The 21,159-nt window shown below is 36.7% G+C and overlaps 1 protein-coding gene across 1 annotated transcript in view; it reads right to left on the bottom strand.

Annotated features, from left to right (window-relative positions):
- Positions 1–3,042: 3,042 nt before the first annotated feature.
- The window catches only part of LOC120340947 (uncharacterized), a 34,497-nt gene continuing 16,380 nt past the window's right edge, over positions 3,043–21,159 (bottom strand). The window contains exons 23-47 of the mRNA XM_039409350.2: positions 20,765–20,911; positions 20,138–20,270; positions 19,609–19,745; positions 18,147–18,481; positions 16,528–17,717; positions 15,305–15,537; positions 14,676–14,939; positions 14,091–14,242; positions 13,404–13,521; positions 13,198–13,333; positions 12,842–13,004; positions 12,267–12,450; positions 11,603–11,744; positions 11,236–11,520; positions 10,600–10,790; positions 9,885–10,010; positions 9,622–9,803; positions 8,649–8,827; positions 8,078–8,559; positions 7,165–7,505; positions 6,644–6,746; positions 6,161–6,252; positions 5,510–5,625; positions 4,122–4,275; positions 3,043–3,739 (exon numbers count right to left, since the gene is read on the bottom strand). Coding sequence (XP_039265284.2) covers positions 3,127–3,739; positions 4,122–4,275; positions 5,510–5,625; positions 6,161–6,252; positions 6,644–6,746; positions 7,165–7,505; positions 8,078–8,559; positions 8,649–8,827; positions 9,622–9,803; positions 9,885–10,010; positions 10,600–10,790; positions 11,236–11,520; positions 11,603–11,744; positions 12,267–12,450; positions 12,842–13,004; positions 13,198–13,333; positions 13,404–13,521; positions 14,091–14,242; positions 14,676–14,939; positions 15,305–15,537; positions 16,528–17,717; positions 18,147–18,481; positions 19,609–19,745; positions 20,138–20,270; positions 20,765–20,911 — 6,198 coding nt within the window. The 3' untranslated portion in view covers positions 3,043–3,126. The remainder of the gene's footprint in view (positions 3,740–4,121; positions 4,276–5,509; positions 5,626–6,160; positions 6,253–6,643; positions 6,747–7,164; positions 7,506–8,077; positions 8,560–8,648; positions 8,828–9,621; positions 9,804–9,884; positions 10,011–10,599; positions 10,791–11,235; positions 11,521–11,602; positions 11,745–12,266; positions 12,451–12,841; positions 13,005–13,197; positions 13,334–13,403; positions 13,522–14,090; positions 14,243–14,675; positions 14,940–15,304; positions 15,538–16,527; positions 17,718–18,146; positions 18,482–19,608; positions 19,746–20,137; positions 20,271–20,764; positions 20,912–21,159) is intronic.

Raw genomic sequence — 21,159 nt, 5'->3', positions numbered from 1 at the left:
CTTACCCTACGCTGAACTAAAACAGAATGGGAATATCAAATGCATATTAGGATGTGTACAAAAGTGTCGCATTTGGTCGGAAATGGTCAAAATAATGAGAAGTCAGATGAACTCAAACTTTGCAAATACTACGATTTTTTCAGTTCCTATGCCTGATAGTACAACAAAGCTAAGAATATTTTATTTCATGCAAAAAAATTAAAACGACTTGGGTTTCTTACAATATAATAGATATAATATAGCGCAATGAAATAGATTAGAAGTAAACACGTAGAAGCGCTAGCTAACTGCAGAAATGCGCAGTAATCCTATAATAATTTCAAATTCTGACATCCACATCAAATCATAATCTTACCACTGTTCATTTGCCATATCGATTTGAATAATTCACCCCCCACCTAACGTAAACGAAGGTCATAGCGTACACGGGTACATGATTGAAAGACGTCTACGAAGAACCTTGATATGGCGGGTATAAACCGCGTACGCAGATACGACCTTCCAGAAAGGCAACGCAACTCTCCGCTGGGAAATCGTTCGTTAAAAGACGTAGATTATATCAATTACTCTAATCCACGACGGGCCTTTTTAAAGTTCTATTTAAAATACAAAATTGGAAACCGGCAGTCTTCGTGCAGCTGACTAAAGTAATGGATGCAGCTGTTTCGATCTCTTGAAATATAACAATACAAAAGGAACGCAGTAGCATCCAGTATCGAAAAAAGTGCACCATTTAATTTAAATGATATACAAGGGTAGTTTCCCGAGGGATAATTAGTATGTCATAACATTCAAGAAGCACCGTTGAACGCGAAGCACGGGCGGCCCCGTGGAATGCATTGCTTTACCTGTTTTATCTTTTAACTTATCATCCGTTTCGACTTCTTTGTAACTTAACTAACTTATATGATTTATTTATTCTTGGAATACTGTCAATTGTGCCGTCCTGCTTGATGTGACCAATACCAAAGTTGACTCGGTAGTCGGTAACAGGCGCAACTTTTTAAGCAGGCGTTGCAAGACATTTTGAATAACACAGGCGGTAATAAGCGCAAGTGCGATTTCTCCCAACTTATTATTGATTCCCGCTATCGCGCAGTCGAACGATTATCGTCTGCTTTCCAATCGGAATTGTTTAACGTTAGTTAGCTATGATCCAATACTGTACTATAAAAAATACGATTGAGTCGAACCCATGCCAAATGAATACCAGAGGTATCAATAAAAATTGAACGAGTCAAAGACCACTGCAGGGAGAGACGATGCTCGCGCTGAATATACTTTACTTTACGCTATGCATCTACCAAACCCGCTACGGCTTGCTTACATCGATGAACTTTCTCTTTTTCTACACTATTAAACTGGAAACTGAATTAGAAGAACAGAATGCCCTATTCTACATCGTATTTGGATAAAACTTTACTTCTGTTTCTTGGCAACGAAATTTTGAAATGCACTTCAAAGTTTTGACATTGTGATTCATAATAGTATGTTTACAGTACATTCTTATGTCACAGAAACAAAGGAGTGTTTCGCCATCGAACATTGTGTCGTTGCCAGATTTCGACGACCTACTATGCGTTTAAATGTACAATTGGAGTTAGTAATAATTTTTCAATAATGGTTAATAACATTCGCTTGTGAGTTGTGACAAATCCTGCCTGTGTCTGCAGTATTTTCGATTTGAATCGCATTGCTGCATCATTTATTAGATATTTCTATGTGTTGCCTAAAAATACATTAGATAATCAGGCTTCCGAAAACTTCTCTACTGACAGCTATCTACAACGCACCAAGTTTCGTCAATCCGATCATCTATCCCAGCACATCGATGCGGCGAATTTGATGAAAGACGATATCTTAGCTGTGAAAAGCTTATTCCTTTGAGAACAATGGCTGACTGTTGTTGGAAGCGACTACACAAAACATTCTTTTAAAAACCGACATGCTATTGTTATTTCTATCCACCTACCAGCTAATAAATACATAGGTCACTTATTTAATTCGATATCATTTCCGATATTGTCGGCAGTTTGATCGATTCCCCGAGAGCGTGATCGACAATGTGTAATACTGATTCACAGAAAGTTCTAACCCCTGTTTAAAAATGCAAAACAATTATTCCCTTCGACCTTACTTTTGCCAGAAATATTTTAGATTTGCACTTTTATAAAAGTACATTCTCGTCAATGCATGTAATTAGTAAAACTTATCATTTTCTTGTGTAAATCATTCAAAATCAACCACAATGTAGCGATATCTTATGCGTTGCGCTCACTATGTTTCGTAGACTTTGGTTTCATTGCCCATCATATTATAACGCCCATGCAATGTTCTAATCGTTACCACTATTAGTATGTTGATAATAGTATTGGTATTTAACACAAAATCAAACATTACTTGATCAGAAGTGACAAGCAAACTTCCCGAAAAAATGATGAGATATTTGCATTTGTCACTATCAATGATAAAATCCCCAAAGCAAGGTCACACGTAAAATTTAATAAGTAAAGTGCTGTATAGTGACTTGACAAATATTTAATGAGTTGTTGTCGGATATCGCGAAACATGAATCCATTCAAGTGGCCGGACTAGGGAAATGTGATTCGTCCTTACACAAGTGCATAGCCAGACCAAATAATATTTTTGTATAATGACGTAATACAATGCTTATTTGTGCCTTTTTCTCCGAACAAGGGTAGATAAAGGCGGCTACTGATATCTAACAATATATTAAAGAATCTCTTACAGACTTACTTCGCTGCTGTCGAAGTTATCCAAGGTATACAAGCGCAAATTTTCATCTATCTCGGCTGGTTCATTTGGTGAAAGGATAATTGATAGCAAGCCAGGAAAAAGTCAGTTTTCCGTAAATCGTTGAAAAATAGTAAAATGGTGTTGGAAAGCCGAAATAATTTATGCCGAACTTGCAAATGCCACAAAATTGAATTGAAAAAATGTTAAAAATTTTGAGGGACCATTCCCCCCCACGCCTGGCTACGCCTATGTCGTCTTACTAAATATGATGTCACAGCACAAATGTGAAATTTTAGCATTACTATTTATTCGAAACAGTAAGGCAATAAAAATACACTTTGATAAATATATTTTGAATTAAATATTATGTTACTGAGAAGGCATATTGCTGTATCTGCAATAAATAATAGGAGTGTGTTTAGGTTTTTCTTCTGATGAGATGGAAGAGCTCAAATCAACATCCAACTCGCTGGCGATTACATCCGGCTGTAAATTGGACATATCCTCTGGTTTATCAGAAGATGTGACAGAAACACTTTGAGATTTGTTGCCTCCCATGTCGATAGCATCACGTCTGTAACCTCCAAAATCCGACGTTTCATCCGGTGGCAAAGAAATAAACTCGGCACTGTGTGTTGAAGTAACAGCTTCTGACGAGGAAGGTGTAATCTCATTCGGAATCGCGCCTGGTAGTGCACCATATGACGTCACAGCGTGGAGATCCAGTGAGAGATCGTGTTCTGTCATCACGGGAAGTTTTCGTCGTCTTCTGTCGAATAATCGAGTACTAGCTTTATTATCACAAAACTTGTAATAGTATTCGTCACCCAGGTCTCCTTTTGCGTTCATATCTTCCTCAGGATCTTCCTCTGTTATTATTCGAAAATCATCTGAAACCCTCGGATGAGAAAGTCGAGCTCGGCGAAGAAGATGCACACTGCTTTTCATATATACAGGGTTGTTATGGAAAGCAGGTTTATGCCTGGTGGTAAATAAAATTCGGTAAGATTACAAACTAGATATGAACATACAATAAAAATAATAATTGTTGCCGCAAGTGTTATATTTAGAAACCAATCACAAATTTCCTGCCTCTTAACCAGACTATACCTGCCACCAGTGACTCAACCAGCACTCTCAAGCTTTCATTGGCTTCGGCAACATAAGCATAAGTTTATTTTGGCTCCATAATCAGCATAACAGACGATAAAATAATTGATAAAAACAAAAGAATACAAACTGATTATGAAACATTGATTTAAATTTCAATGACATTTCAAGTTACAGCAAGTTTCTATAATCGATTTCATGATTCGTGATGACATGCTCTGTTGGTTCGAGATTTCGAGATTCAATAGACTTACCTTGATAAAAACATTATCCATGAAACGAAAAGACATTTCAAAGGTTCTAACACAAGTCCGTGCCCAAATATGGCTACTGGAATTGCAGACAACAAAACGTAGTTTCTTGCTTCAAGAAAGAATGGAAGAATGCATGCACCAATCACACTGCCAACTAAAGATAGTAAAATAAACTGTGAATTGTTATCAATGAAACAAATTACTAGAGAGCAGAGATCGGCAACCTGGAGGCTCTGGAGTCGCATGCGGCTCCTTGTTCCCGGAGCTCAGGCTCCCGTGAATCAAAGTGGTTACAGCAGTTTTTTGGAAGCAGTAAAAGGTGGAGGCATAAAACCAAAATTGCATCACAAATGATTTTCTGACATTTTTATTAGCCCATGACATGGACCTTCCCCCAACCTTTGATCCCCGAAAAATTCTTTTTATAATTTACCATTGCAAAATTTTCGGGGAAGAGTGCTTTTGCGAGTTGGCGCCTGTAAAATGGGTTATGTGTTTCAAACCATCATTATGACTCATTCAAGAATTTTAGCCTAGGGTATCATGGCTATTTCTACACTAATTTTTTATTACTGCAATTAAATCAAAACTCCTGGGAAGACAGAGTGATCATTGAATTATCTGATTTATATTTAAGTTTCCGAAACACAACTGAAATCTAACGAATAGAGGTCAAAAACGCAAAAACAAGGTAATGTTCACGACCGGGCTTGAAAATCTGACTGAGTGAGAAAAGAAAAGGCTCGGCGGTGTGGCGCATCGTGCTAAGCTAAGCGTTAGGAATACGCTCGCCACCGCATCTCTGATTACCCTTCATGGGTTCGCAGGTTCGAATCTCATGCGGGGATGATCATGTGCAAGAGGATTGCAGGACTCCTCGCCGCCGTAGGGTGGTTCACGTAACCGCTGGTCGATTATGGCTTCCTCCCCCATCAAGTCCGTGCTTCCGAAAACAAATAACTGGCTAACTAATTCCATACCTGACCTGAACTGGTAACCAGATGAGAGGCCGTGGTTCGCCATATGATTGAGCCGTCTTATTCGCTTTCTTCTCCCCCGGTATAAATATGTAAATCCTATCCTAAGTGTCTGAGCGGATGCGAAAAGGGAGCATTGTTACGTCACTTTTTGCATCTTGCTGATTGGCCAATCTCACGAAGTAAACAAGGAAGTCGATGCTCTGGGAGAGGTCAATTGGAGTAGATGTTGCAGCTCCGAGTAGGTTTAAAGTTGATGGAAAGAATACTAAAAGGTTGCAGACCCGTGGAATGGGGTTTAAAATTTGACTTATAATGCATTTGAATTCTTTTTTAAGGATACTGAACTATAACTCGGTTTTGTGTTACAAATGCTTCTGAGGTCAGCCGATCTTTATAAAAAGGGCATACCTGTGAACAAAATCAGCATTAGACGAGCAACAAGTCCTGCCCACACAGGGAATCTACTATTCTGCCATTTCAACAAAGTCCGAATATTGTCGTGAAATGCTTCGACCATTTCAACCCTGAAACAAGTTCGAATTCGCTGATTTTGTGAATCACATATCTTATCATTCAAAAAATATCTTGATAAGATTTTGAAAAATGCATTTAATTTCATAAGCTGTGACTTGCACCGAGAGTTTTATCTAGACGAAAAATTTTCTTTAAACTATATCATCTTATGAACAGAATGACGGTAGAAGTTAAACAAAATTGAAGTGCACAACAATAGAGGATGCAGGCTCCGAAATCGATTTTATTCAAGATATAAAGTTTTAGATTATCAGTAGTTAAATGGCAATTCAGTTCTTACTATTGTCAATGAATCATCTGAAAAGTAAAATTGAAAAATAGTCATCATTGGCAAATTTGAGGAAAGATGTGTTTATATAGTAATCTAATCCAGTAATAATAATTAAGAAGATACAACCATGAAGGCAATTTTCAGATGAGATCAGGTTTTGTAAATAATTTTCAGTCAATGATACTTACAGTACAGTGAACCAGCACAAAAAATATTTAGATTTTCCTATCGTCAAATCAGCCTATTACACTCACTCTGTCATATCGGTGCCAAATATACATTGCAACATTCCCTTGCCTTTGTCTGCTTGAAGAGCTGTCCTTGTGTGCTTGTCTTGCTTGAAATCCTGAACACAACGAGGAAAAATAGGAATGATTTTATTGAATTAAATCTATTCCTTTCGATGAACTTTCACTACAATTGGGATACATAGAAGTTACAATGACAAAAACTAGGGTACTCAAGTAGTATGTGTACCAGGTTAAGGTTAGGCCATAATTTCATTCAGATTTTTCTTTTTTTAGTTCTATTACGAGTTCGGGGGCTGTATGTTTTAGAATAGTGAATGACCATAGGTTTCAGTCCGTTTACACAACTTGATGTAAAGTAAGCGGACAAAATTAGTTGCCTCCATATTGGTACACACACTTCTGGAGCACCAAAACTAGTTTATGAATGCATATATGATTTATATGTAACAAAATCTCAGAATTTGAATATTGTTTGTACTTGCTTACCGTTAAAGAAGTTAATTTAAAAACGCTGTGAAATCTATGTGGTAATTCTTCTTCAGTCATTTTATTAATTTCCTCTATCAACTCCTCTTGAACTAACTCATTTCTTAATGAAGAACAGAAAAAAATTGATGTTAAAATGTTGTAATATGGTAAAATGGTTTTTAGCCCAAAGGGTTGAAACTTGAAAAAAACTATTTCAGAAAATGAAGGAAACATAATTTTCTGATTTTTCAACTTTTTATTGAAGTATAGGTTTTCCTAAAATAAATGAAGCTCACAAAATTGATAATCGTATTTATGGGTTTCATTAATTTTGGGACACCCTGGTGAATATCGCATTGAAATTTTAGCTAAAAATCGTTTTAAGTTCGGTCTATTTTTTGTTACGAGTGAATATTGCATTTCACATCTTCAAATGGTGTAATCGCCCAAAAAATCACAAAAAGTATGAAATGCTGACACTAATCTGTTGCCAAATAGAGTATGAGATTGCTAATTGTCCATGAAATTATAAGAAATACCTTCCAAATTTTAAATCTTGTGTTCCTGTGTTGATTTTATTAGCTGTAAAACGACCAGATGCACTCGGTGGGGGAGATTTAATGGAAACATCCCTCAAATCAGATGATTGTTTTACGGCATCCAGTGCAGTAATTCTCTTTGAATCATTGGGACGGGTTACACAAGTAGCAAAGCTTCGTGTATCAGCACTCTGTGTTTTATTCAAACCCGATTCCATCGATTTGTCAATGACTCCAGAACTGGGATGTGGAATGCTTCCATCTTGCCATTGTTTTGCTCTTTCAGACAACAACAAAGCGTTCGCGAGCGATTCTTCCACATTTGACTGCTGATCCGTTTCCTGTGAAAAAGCACAGTTATTATGTCAAGAATAATTAGGATATTATTATACATAACAAAGTCGAGTTCGCGGGTTTGAGTGTTCCATTAAAAACGCCCATAGTCAAGTTCATACATATTTTCTTATTGGACACGATATGTAAATATGGATCATTTCACTACGTAAATTGTTGTTGTTTTTCTCAGTAACAAATGAACCAATCGTTTTGAATTTTTTTACTCAAAGATGGTTGGATCTGCTAGAAGGATATTATTTTTTCCCGAATCCCCTATGAATTATATAAGGCTGGTTATTTCACCGCAAATTTTGCTATTTGTACATACATTGCGTCACTACGCCAGTTCGTCATCTTTTGGCCAAACCGGTGCTAACTGATAAGCTGAGACTTTTTCCCAGCAACGATGTGAATTACCACGGCGATGGGATTTGAAGCTTTTGAATGATCAAATAACAAATTTAAGAACAAGTAGCATGAGGGCATAGGCTACAAATACTGCGGTTAGTCAATGAACCTTTGAATCCACAAATTAGCATTGCTCTGGTCTTTCTTTGAAATGGCCATGCTAACCTACCGATAGCTCAGTGGTACTGCGTGCTGTGTCGCCATTATTTTCGGAACTTTTATCTTCGGTTTTCTCGTGGTTCAGCAATATACGATTGAGATCTGGCCAAAGTGATGCAACTTCCTCCGTATGCTGTGATGTATCACTACTGTAATCGCTTCCATCAATTCGTTCAATAATTGAAAAATCTTTTTCAATTTCACTGTGATCTATCTCCGACTCCGTCCAGCATTTCAATTCTTCTGCATGACTTGCGTTTTTGTCACAAAATCGCGCATTTGCAGAATTAAGCAGCCACAAAGCACGATCATCACCGAGATCAGAAGTTTGTTTCACCAAAGTAGCAGCATCTGATAGGTCGTCGAGGACGTCACAGCGTAAACGTTCAAATGAAATAAATACGTCATCCAACGTAGCACGCCTGTCATCACGTCCAGTGCGTAACAAAGCAGAAATGTGAGTCTTCACGACTTTGCTTTGAGCGTCGAGTTCTGAAAGGCAGAAAGTTGAAATCATTAATAACATATTCAAGTATTAAATATCTGCAATTAAATGTTAATATTGTATTTAGGAGTGTTACCCTCTGTACTCTTTTTTTGAGAAGTTCGTTTAGAAGCTGATTTTTCGGAAACATTGTCAAGATTTTCTTTGTTGTTATTTCCATCTACTGCAGCAAGGCCATCTTTTATTGCCCCTTTCAAATTGGAAGTGGCCGATTGAGTCAATTCTGTAAATCTTACGAGCCTGGCAACGACGATACTGTGAAAATAGTAAGCATATTACTAAAAAAGATATCATGGGATGATTACACTCAAGAAGTTTTAGACCAAGTTCATGCAAAAGATCTCAGTTCGTGAAATAAAGCAGATGGAAACTTTTGAAAAAAAACATAAATTTGCTGCTATACCCCAATATATGGTGTAGAAATATGGTCTCAACTGCTATCTGAATGGTGCCCTGAGTAGGGGCTATTGAGCTGCCATAAATACAGCAGGTTTGATTTTAATGCAGCTACACTGTCAAAAGCAATGTTCTGTGTAACGACTTGTTCTATGAACAATTCCAAATGTATCTAACCTGAATGAAGAAAAGGGCGACGATTGTGCGACAAGATCTGTGTAAAGTTTGCTATAAAAATTTTGAAATCAAAAAGCGGAGCCGTGGTAATGAGCCATCAAAAGTATTACCATACATTACATATAAACCGACCCCCTAAGAACAGCCTTAACGATGAATTTATTAAAATTCGCTTATAAGCCCTACAAATCGTAACATACACAGCAAATGGTTGCCAATTACGCCCAATTATTAGTGCGTACAGAGTTATTAGCGTCAACCCTTTAGTTTAGCGATTTTTATTTTTGAGTTTCAGCTTTTATGCGAGAATATATGTGATTGTGCATATTTTTTTAAAAACAAAATGAAACTCATTTTTTCAGACGTCTTTTTTAACAGCAAGTTATCAATCAGCAGTTAAATGAATAGATTATCCTAATGGTATATTTATTTCATCACCAAATAATCAAAACTTTCAAACAAGAACACTGATATACCGTGATAAATCAGCAACTTTTAGCATTTGTCTTTTCGCTGTGTTGCTTCTTCTAATTGCTTTCAGGATATTGTTTTGAGCCACGGCACGAAAAACAACTTCATTCAAGTAAGCATCAACTATACATGAAAGTGAATCGTCCCACGTTGATAATTTATCGGCAGCCTTGAATGAAGATTCCGACTAAAATATAAAAAAAAATAATGAATGAATCGTAAAAGCTATTTATTGTACATAGTTACAAAATGACTGCATTTTCTTCACCTTTCCGCTTAAAACTGAATCAATTTTCTTTAGCATCCGTCCGGCAATTTGTTGTTGTTCTGCAGGCAGTTCCCAAGGTGCTTCTAACAGCTCTCGACAATCCAAAATGCTTCCACATGCCTTGTTCTGACAAAATAAATACATGAACATACATATAATATGTCACGGTGCTTTCTAGCTGAAGAACAAAGAATTAAAATTATATTTTGTTCAATTGATAGAATTTAAGCAGTATATTGACCTAAAGATATGGGTACCTGAGGTAACGATTTTATTACTGTCACCCCGTTTTGAAAACTTGAGTTAAATTTGCGGAAGAAGTCACCTAGTGGTTGAAGTGTTACTCCTGAATTAACTATGATAGCATCACAGGTTAAAATTTCGGATCTCAATTTCGTCACCACCACCTCCCTCGCCACAGTGCGTAATAAATTAGGCAGGTATTATCGAACCAGCAATGCAAAAAATATACAAGGTGTTCATGAAGTCTCTCAAAAATTTATTGAATTGCAAAAGGAATGTTGATCCCTACAGGTGTAGTAAATTACATAAAAATAAAAACGGAATCAAAACATAGCAATCCCGTACAATTTTATGAACACTCTGTATACCCTGCCACTTCGATAAATATTAGAGGTAATGATTTAATATATGGAATATAATATATTATAAGTTTGGGTCTTGATTTCAAGTCCATTGTAAAATCAACACAAACCTTTATGAAGTTTATAATCAAGTCAATCAGTGAAACAACTTTGTCATTCTTTGTAATGCTTTCATTGCCACTGTCATTCAATTCTTTTTCCTTCAATTTATCTTCCTTTTTATCATGTTTTTGTTGATCAAGCAACGTTACTCGAGTAACATCACGATCGCCAACAAGCTTGCACGAACGTAAACGAGATCCTGCAAAAATTGCTAAATTAATTAGAACAACAAATAACTTTAATACAATTGTGAAATGTTTAGTACAAAACAACGGATTTACATATTTATCCTGGGGGAGATAAAAGCCGATAAGACGACTTAATCATATGGCGAACCACGGCCTCTCGTCCGGTTACCATTCCAGGTCAAGTATGGGATTAGTTAGCCAGTTATTTGTTTTTTTGGAAGCATGGACTTGATGTTGAATTGGAACACCCTACTGTGGCAAGGAGTCCAGCAATTCTCTCGCACATAACCATCTCCGCATGGGATTCGAACCTGCCAACCCACGAGGGTAATCAGAGGTGTGGTGAAGAGCGAATTCCTATCGCTTAGCATGGTGCAACACACCGCCGAGCCGACTTTGTAAGAAACCAAATGAAAATCTGGTAAGTAATAAAAATAATTGATAAGTAATCATCACCTTCATACTGGATATCATTGAGGCATTTCATCATTGCGCGGAAATGAGCTAATCTCGCAACATGAGCTGTTGTAACATATTCCTCTCCCCCTTCTTGTGCTCTCTCCATCTCTGAGTCATCATTGGAAGAACCTGGTTCATCTTTTGCAGCAGGAAAAAGTCTATCGTAGATGCTCATAGCAGGTGTTAAACGCTGAGGTCGAAGATCAGGGGTCAAAAGTAACATTCGAGTACTTTCGACAATAGCATTGATGAGCTGCTTGTAAAATCGAGGTCGGCGCAATTCTGTAGTGAAAACCGAGATATAAAACAGCAAAAATAATTTTGTACAGTGATGTATGAATACATAAAATATACATTCACATACCAACGATCGATGACCTCTCGCCTCGCCGACCCATCGATCGGATCTCCGATCGCCAAACAATCGGTAAGAATTCACTGTATCGAGGTCCAAGTAATTTACCACATTGTCCGTCAATACCATCACCGCCAACTACTGAACATACCTGGTAATGGATAATGAGATAATTTTATTTTCTATGTTTTTCAAATATTCTCTCATAACAAACAACCAAACACACGACCACTTCCAGAAGTATTATTTAAAAGCCTACCCAATTTATTACACTCTTGATGAAGTGCAACCATGAGTTTTGATCTAAAATTTTTTAAATTCTGAAGACAACACACCTAAAAGCTGCTCAACGAGTGTTACATTTTCACCAGCAAGTCCTCTCTTCATTCTTAGTATTTGTAATTGCAATTAGGATGGGATATGCATGGACTTGATGGTGGAGGAAGCCAGAACTGATCAACGGTTAGGTCAACCACTCTACGGCGGCAAGGAGTCCAGCAATCCTCTCACACATAATCATCTCCCACAGAATTCGAACCAGTGGACCTATGCAAGGTAATCTGAGGTGCTGCGACAAGCGTATTCTTAACACTTAGCACAATGCGCCACACTGCCAAGCTGGTTTATCGACATCAACAAGAAAAATGACCCACTGAGCTTAATTGAATCATACCTTGCAAGATATTTCATGATCAGTCAAAGCTTTCGATTTATCTTTTTCAAGAATAATGCGGAGACAAACACATGCATCAGCACAAGATTGCATGGCTTGGAGTGATTTATCGTGGTTCTGCCACCATTTGAATGTTAAAGCAGGATAATCTTTCTCATCTGAGTACTGCTCTGAATTTTTGCATCTGAAAAAAAAAGTAATTAAATGGGATAGGATTTACATATTTATGCTGGAGTAGATGAAACATCTTAATGACATGGCGAACCTTGGCCTCTCATTCGTTTACTAGTTCATTTCGGGTATGGGATTAGTCAGTTATTTTTTTTTGGAAGCATGGATTGGATGGTGGAGGATGCCGTAACCGACCAATGGTTATGTGAACCACCCCATGCCAGCGAGGAGTCAAGCAATCCTCTTGCACATAACTATCCCCACATGGGATTTGAACCTGTGAACCCATGCAGGGTAATCAGAGGTTCCGGGATGCTTGGCCTGATGTGCCAAACCGTTGAGTCATATTACGGTATGTTTACATTTTAAAAATGGATTCAAAATTGAAGTATTACTCCACTTACGTGAAACCTTGTAAATGCAAAACTGGTAATAATCTTGATGAATGTACGTGACAACACACTCCACTAGATGTACTTGAGCAAACGGAACAATTCTCAACAGTTGTCAATGATGAGCTCTTCTCTGGCGTTTTTTTAGGTCTGCAACTACGACGTCGCTTTTTGCCTTTTCATGATCAATTTAAGTTTATGAGTTAAGATTGAGTTTATGTAAACATTAACAAGTAAGTCAGATAAGATGGATGAAGTTAAAACATTGCCAATGAAATAGAGGTAAATGAAAGAGATGATTTCAAATTAATATTAAGCATATACAAAAAAGATCCTTTACTACAAAATCACAATTAACAAAAACCAACCTGGTTTGCTTGACAATCCCATCAAATCGAGCAATGTCATCTGCTCAGTTTCATTAGGTGGAAATAAATCATCCTCCTTGTGCATATCCATTGCTGTATCCATGGATAAACCAGAGTCTGAAGATTCAGGTAGAGGCTGAATATATAAAACATATTATTACAAAATGAATATTTCTGCATTTATCGTGTTTAAATTCACGTAATACCTTTCCATATTTAGCCAATGTATTTTCGTAACAACGCACTATCTTCAAAGGAAGCAAATATCGAACACAAGGAGGTCGTTGTTGCGTTCCAACTCTGACATGACATTCTGAGCATACACTAAAAAATAATGATATGCTGATTGGCAAAAGGAAGTGCAACGCACGCACAGTACATCTAGTCACTAAGTGTCTGTCTTGAGTACAAAAGATTGTTTTATACGGACCAAATCGTGTGATATATATTCTGATTTTACAGTTTGTTCAGTTAAGATTGATGTTGTAAATGTGAATGTGTCTGAATGAAATCCAGTTATTAAAAATACAACTGTAGCAAGTTCGTAAGCATGCGCAGATATTTCTCGAATATAAGATGAACATCATTGAGATTATGGTTTCGGATGTGATTGTGCCTTCCATACCTTATATCCCCATACTTTATATTTAGTTGATTCTTGTCTGAAACTAATTACACGACACATGATTAAATACGTCATCAATATGTGAAAGTCAATTTGGAGTGAAAACAGTAAATAGTTAATAACTGTGGCGTATTGTGAATTATTTCACCCAATTTCGAGCTTTCATAAAATGCTGATGCAAATCTGTGATTAATTCTGATGTTCTCCAGGTTATAACAATTGCATGGACTTTGTTTTTTCTGTTACATCTACAAAGAAAACATAATACCTATGTGGTTTCTCATTTGTTGAAGGAACTGTAAAAAACTTCCCATCAATGGAATCATCAACATGTCGACATAAGCAATAACGTCCTGCGATTTGCTTTTGTTTCGTAGAATCGTCGCTATCATTGACGTCACAGCATTCGAACTTTGGCAACTAGAAAGTCACAAGAACTCTTTATTACAGCAGTAGGACTGTATCATCATTAATAGTTCCAAATATAAAAATAGACCAGCAATTTCATTTTGATAGTTATTTAATTTTCTTTATTTCGTTGTTCAATATATATACATATATATGTATATAGCAATGGTTTATAACACCAAATGCCGGGATATACAAATTAAAATTTTGTGAATTAAAATATTCGTATGCAAACTTTTAGTACAAGTTTCTCGGCAGTTGTCGTATCATGCTAATCTTTGGGAACACGCCATGAAATTCAAAGGCCTTGTCGACTTTCCCCTCTCTCAGGTTAAATATGAAGAAATCTTATCCTGAAGACATGACATAGTAATATTATTCCTAATTAAAATATTGTTTCAATCGTTGATAGAATATTTTGGATCCACGATTTACTCCCACCTACCTTGCACAGATCACAAACTTCATCAAGAAGTTTTCTATTTTCTTCAACTTTCAGAGATTTTGCAGTAATAGGATAATTCTTTGTGGGATTCACAATACGTCCAGTTGATTCTGAAACCAATTGGAATCCAACATCCGGCAATTTTAATGTCGATTCGTCACTTTGTTCGGTATCGGATATCTGCGAATCGGTTCCAGATTTATGTACTTTTGTACAAACAGGTTTCCCACAGGGTGAGTCTTTTATCCACTCCTTGTATCGCCCCTGAAAATGTTCGTTATGATTACTTTTCTTGTTTTAATTTTAGTATATAAAAAGACAGACAAAAAAAAGTATTCAAAAAACGGAAGGTATTAGAAATGTATGTTTTTTAAGCCAGACCACTGAGGTTAAAAAATCAACAAAAAAGGGGTTTCAGGTAACCAATGTTCTTTTAAAATCTCTGACTGGCTTATAAATGCAAATAATTGATGAAAAACGTCAAATGCTCAGAGAATTACCAATTTATTCAGATAACTTTACGATATATCGAAACTAAAATAGACTACATTATGTTTAAAATTATGTATGCTCCAAATAGGAATTTTGTGTTTTTCAAGTTGTAATATACAAATAAAATGAGAAAATACTTTGATGTCTTCCTCAATATCTTTAACTCTGTTGTGATATTTTTGCATTTGTTTTTCTTTTGCTTTCACGTCACCATATCGGTATCTACAATTCCTTGGTATGCGGGCATAACAACCGGGTGTATTACAACATCCCATTGCATTTTCAAGGTTAATTTCGTCGTTTGCTTTATTAGTAGAATCGCTTTCAAATTCTTGGAATGATGCTGATGATGAATCAATCGTGATTCCGTCTAAAGTGTTAAGTACAAATTTCATGTCGCTGAATGAAAATGTTTGTATTTTTTTTTATACCTCTGTCCTTCAGTATGCAATTCAAGAGTCCTGCTGCACACTAACACAAATGTATTTCTGTAATGTTTCGTCTGACCAAATCAGACTTCTTCAGACAAGCAGTTTACAACAATGACACAAAATCTACAATCTGATAGGTATATGTCCTTTAGTGATGTACTATTACATTATGTTAGAACGGGAAAGCTATAGTAACTCTTGAGAAAACTTATCCAATTATGATAAGGTATCAATAATCAAATGATTATTGATTTTTTTTTTTTTGGTTTTCAAAAAACCCTAAAACAGCCATATTTTTTCCAATAGTTCATATTAATGTATGAGATAGAATCTAATACCAATTCCCAAAAAGTATTGGAATGTTAGTATCGTGGTATAATATGATTTCGACCAAATAAATCTCATTTGGTTATTATATTAAATACCAAAGCACACTGACACCTGAAAATTTAGTCCCCTTTGTATAAGGAATACTGTATTCTAGGTTGTTATTTTACGTGAGTTATTTAGGAAGTGGTATTTCTAAAACAGAGACTGTGCAAAATCAAAAAGTGCGATTCACAAGGACTAGATCAGAATTGAGATGGAAAAACGATTACAAGCACTTAACTGAGTATATTGCAAGTGACCCGCCAGTGAATTTTTTTTTATATATGACATAGTTATACACCATACCCTCAAGAAGCTTGTGGGGTCTATTTCCGGCGCTTCAGAAGTGTGTGTAACAATATGAAGGTAACTAATTTTGTTTGCCCATTTTACATCAAGTTGTGTAAAGGGAGGGACTGAAGCCTATGGACAGGGGGTATATGAACTTGGCTTACACAGACAGTCCCCGAACTCGTAATAGAACTGAAATAAGGAAAAATAAATATGGCCTAAACCTAACCTGGTACACACACCACGGGAATACCCTATTTTCTACCAACCTTCCTGTCTTGATATTTCACCATTCTTGGAAAGATAATTGTATGCATTCAGCTTTCCATTATCAGCAGGCATAAGAAGACCACCACATTCTTTACAATGAATCGATTCTGTTGCCACTGGTGGATGTGAAAATATACTGACTTCAGAATCATCTCTTCCCCAATACTCTGTGTCGTTCTTCCGTTGTAACAAACCTATTTTTTCTGAAGATGTTTCTTCGTGGGTTGGAAATTGGTAGTCCTGGGTAACAGTCTTCGTGGGCTTTTGGGTATGCTGATAAAACTCTGATGGCGACTTGGAAGCGAATGTAACATCTTTGGCTTCCTGGCGTCTCCGCAAAGCTGTATCAGGAGAAATCTTCAAAGGGCTGATTATTTTTTCAGTCCCTTCTAAGCATCCGTGGTTGATTTTTGAGTCCGCAGTTTCGGGAGAAGAAGCAACATTTCCTGTTTTATTTTTATCTGGATTAAACATCGCTAAATATTTAGCAAAGAGTGAAACACTTTTCCGTTGTTTATCACCACCGACGCATGTACACACTTTCTCAGTCCTAGTACCACAATATGGAAATTTTTCATTTGTAATACCATCTGGAACATTATCGTCGTCTGCTTTTTGGCCACTAGGCATAGGTGCTCGCTCATTTTCTATATTAAATACATCAGTTTTATATTTAGGTTGATCGTTTACTTCTTTGGAGGTAGATGCAAGTCCACTTGGTGTGGGTGCAATTTCTGCTTTTGTTTGTAATGCTTCTTGGATCTTTTTTATAGTTTCTCTCCCCAGGACAGGTAGCTGTTTCAACTCGTTGAGAGATTTTTCTGGAAAGGTTTCACATTCGTTGGTTAAAATATCGACTACTTGTTGCGGATTGTCCACTTTCTTCAGCTTATCAGCAATAGAACAAATAAGACAGTGATGTTTCCCGTCTTTTCCTTTTGTAATGTAGCTTTTGTCGTGACAAGTGCACATAGCTACCCCACCCCAATCTTCTGCGTTTTCGGGGTTGTAATCTTTACCCCACTTCACACAAGTTTGCTCTTGGTCGGTGGGGGTGTTTTGATTGCCGACATAAGCGTTTCGACGAATTGTTGAAATTGGTGGCTTCCAACAACGAGAAATTTCACGATCAAAGTCAAATTTCTCATGGTGATGATTTGGCTCTGGAATTTTGAAATCTACAGAAGGTCTGAAATAAAAATGAAGTCGATTGTATTAAATAGCAAAAGCTAGCTATAATAATTATATAATATTTTCTAGTATTAAGCATCGTGAATTTATTGGTTATATGTGAAAAAGTGATTATAGATTATAGATGAAAGTTATAAGGCTATCTGCTAAAAGACTCTTTTTTAATGTTTGTTAAATTGTTACGCCATATACATTCAAAGATAACATTGTTAAGAAATTTACCTAACCAGTAGAAACCAAAATAAATATAAAATAACGCTCATATTGTCCTGTTTTGCTAATGACGGAACCGATCAACTATGACATGTATGTAATTAACAAGACACATTTAATGCATTTTCTTTGAGAATAATTTACTCACTGTACCCTCCTTCCCATTCGAAATGGAGGTTTCTTGTGCTTACAACAGGTAAAATATTTAACTTACTTGTATCGAAAATCTATGTTGAATCGTTCATAGTCTTTAGACTGAAGAAAAAATTCGTTCAAATTCATCCTTTTCTGTTTCTCACAATGAATTTTTGGTTTACATGGCAATGCAAAACCTTCTTCTGACTTAATTGGGATCGGCGCGGGAGTTTCATCACCTTTCTTATAGATATTGATAATGTCGCCTCGGCCATCGATCGGCTGCCAAAGATCGGAAACAAGTGGAACCTCCTTTTTGGGAGGTTGCCTCCGGACAAAAGGAACTTCCGAGCTGGAATCAGTCAATTGGAAATACTCCGGTTCTTCGACACTCTTCTTTCTAGTGGGTACACTCTGATATTAGAAATATTGGTATTAGAATATCTATATACATTTGAATATTGCTCAACCTGTGAACAGTGGTAATTCAGAAGAGTTTGCACTTGGAATATTGTAATAATCAGAGAATCCGTTTTGTTTTAGGTGTTAGAACTGACATGAGCAAACTACAACCCGCAAGCCAAATCCGGCCTGTTGAGTAATTCAATCTGGCCCGTCTGATGCTGCCACAACCAAACTAAAACCCAATATCGATGTTTTAGCCGAAAAATAGCTCAAGAAATTTGTTGAGATTGTGCCTAAATTTAACTTTGGCACCAGGCTTATTGTTTTCCAATTTTGCTTTTGTAACACTGTAAATATTGTTCTTAAAATGTAACTTTTTACTTCACACTTACATGCCCTCCAGTCTAGGTGGGCTAAATTTTTGGCCCCCGGACCAAAAACCTTGCCCACCCCTGCGTTAGAAGATCGCAGCAAATGAGTAACGTATTCAGCACTTGAAAATTCATGTACTAACTTTATGTAAAACGCACCAATGCAATGTAGCTTACACAGTGACATACATACATTTTCTGATATTAGGATAAACCTATTGTTAGTGAGTTCGATACATAGGATAGGATTTACATATTTATCCCGGGGGAGAGGAAAGCCGATAAGACGGCTTATCCATATGGCGAACCACGGCCTCTCGTCCGGTTACCATTCCAAGTCGGGTATGGGATTAGTTATATTGTTTGTTTTCGGAAGCATGGACTTGGTGGTGGAGGAAGCCGTAACCGACCAGCGGTTACGTGAACCACCCAACAACGGCGAGGAGTCCAGCAATCCTCTCGCACATAACCATCCCTGCATGGGATTCGAACCTGTGAACCCATGCAGAGTAATTAGAGGTGCGGTGGCGAGCGTATTCCTAACGCTTAGCCCGTTGAGCCACACCGCCGCGCCAAAGAGAATCTGTTCTTAAAATTTTCGTACTGTGGAATACTCTCTCATCAAAATATTTCATTATTTTGTATATTCGAAGCACTCCAGGTGGCATGACAAAAAATCACAAACTTATTATTTATAATAGCCTAGGCCAACACGTACACCTCAGTAAAAATAAGTTGAACCTTAAAAAATAATAGGCAATATACCTGATTTATCCTTTGTTGTAAATCCATGTAATTTCTGCAACAATTTCTTTCAGAATTCCACAAATTATTATTGACCGGTCGAGGATCATCAATAGTGGCCACATCTTTATTTTGAACAATGTCTCGGATACCATTCCCTGTACAATGCATAAATATACAGAGATTAAGGATAGGATTTACATATTTATTCGGGGAGAGTAAACCCAATAAAATAGATCAATCACATGGAAAATTACTGCCTCTAGTCTGGTTACCAGTCCATGTTGGGTATGAGATTAGATAGAGAGGTATTTTTTTCAGATGCATGGAGTTGATGGTGGAGGAAGCCGTAACGGACCGGCGTGAACCACACATGGCGGCGATGAGTCCAGCGAATCTCTCACAAATAACTAATCACCATGAAATCTGCGAACCCCTGCAGAGTAATAGGAGGTATGTGCACGATGCATCACACTGCCGACATTAGGGAAAATTTACAAAATATATTCTGAATCTTGTGAAGTGACTGGGTGGAAAACATTTCTATTACCTGTCGTGGGATCTTGACCCGATTGTGTTTCAGAACCTTCCAAAACGGAACGTGCATTGTTGGCAACACCAAGCATATATTTTGCAATTTCATTGAGAGAGATAACAAGCTGGCAAACACTTTGTCGATTTATCTATAACAATGTATCCAACAAAACACATGTAGAATCATTCATTTTACCAAATTAACTAATAGTGTTATGAGTACGAAGTAAATTTGAGAAATGGATACTCACATGTATGATCAGGTATGTATAGTAACTACGGTATGTTATTCCAAATACAATAAAAACAAAGCATTCTAGGATAACAAAAATACAATCACTCACTGTTCCAAATGTACTTGGTTGAAGCAGGTAAGATTGATTAAAACAAACACATATAACTAATTTATTTTGAATTATAAAACGAGAATAGCTTAATAACATGTAACATAACTTATATAGCCTAATAAACGTGACTTCTTCGTAACAATAAATATTCCACGAAAGGAGTATAAGAGTTGATGGTATAGTATCAAAGACTGTGGCATATGATATCAATCGAAGTCGTTCATTCATCAAAAATTTTTAAGCAGCATCTTGCTTTAATAAAAACCCTCTCATTTCTCATTTCTATAAATATTCACCCGTATAATAGGATCTAGATGTCGCCTGATTGATTGTCTGACTTCATGTGCTCTTCTGTGAGCTCTTGAAGCATCGATTTGAAGATCTTTTAACACTAATTTACCTATTTCCACCATTTCCAATGCATTAGCGAGATTGGTCAAAACCTGGAATATAACATAACTACAATTTAATTGAGAGCATTCAAGATGCCTTCCAACAAAAAGCAATGCATCAGTTTGTAAAATGATGTATAACTAGGATGAGATTAGTAAAATTCCATCTTAGTTACAATAGCGCTTCACTATGTAATTCTAACACATAAATTTAAGTAAGTATCCATCATACCCAAACTAACTAAAATGTAAAGCGTTCAAAAATGTGTACAAAAGTCTCGCTATGGCGTAGCGGATAA

This window comes from Styela clava, chromosome 14, assembly GCF_964204865.1.
Source record: "Styela clava chromosome 14, kaStyClav1.hap1.2, whole genome shotgun sequence".
Lineage (NCBI taxonomy): Eukaryota > Metazoa > Chordata > Ascidiacea > Stolidobranchia > Styelidae > Styela > Styela clava.
Note: the sequence above shows the minus strand (reverse complement) of the source record. Positions and strands in the feature narration are given on the sequence as shown.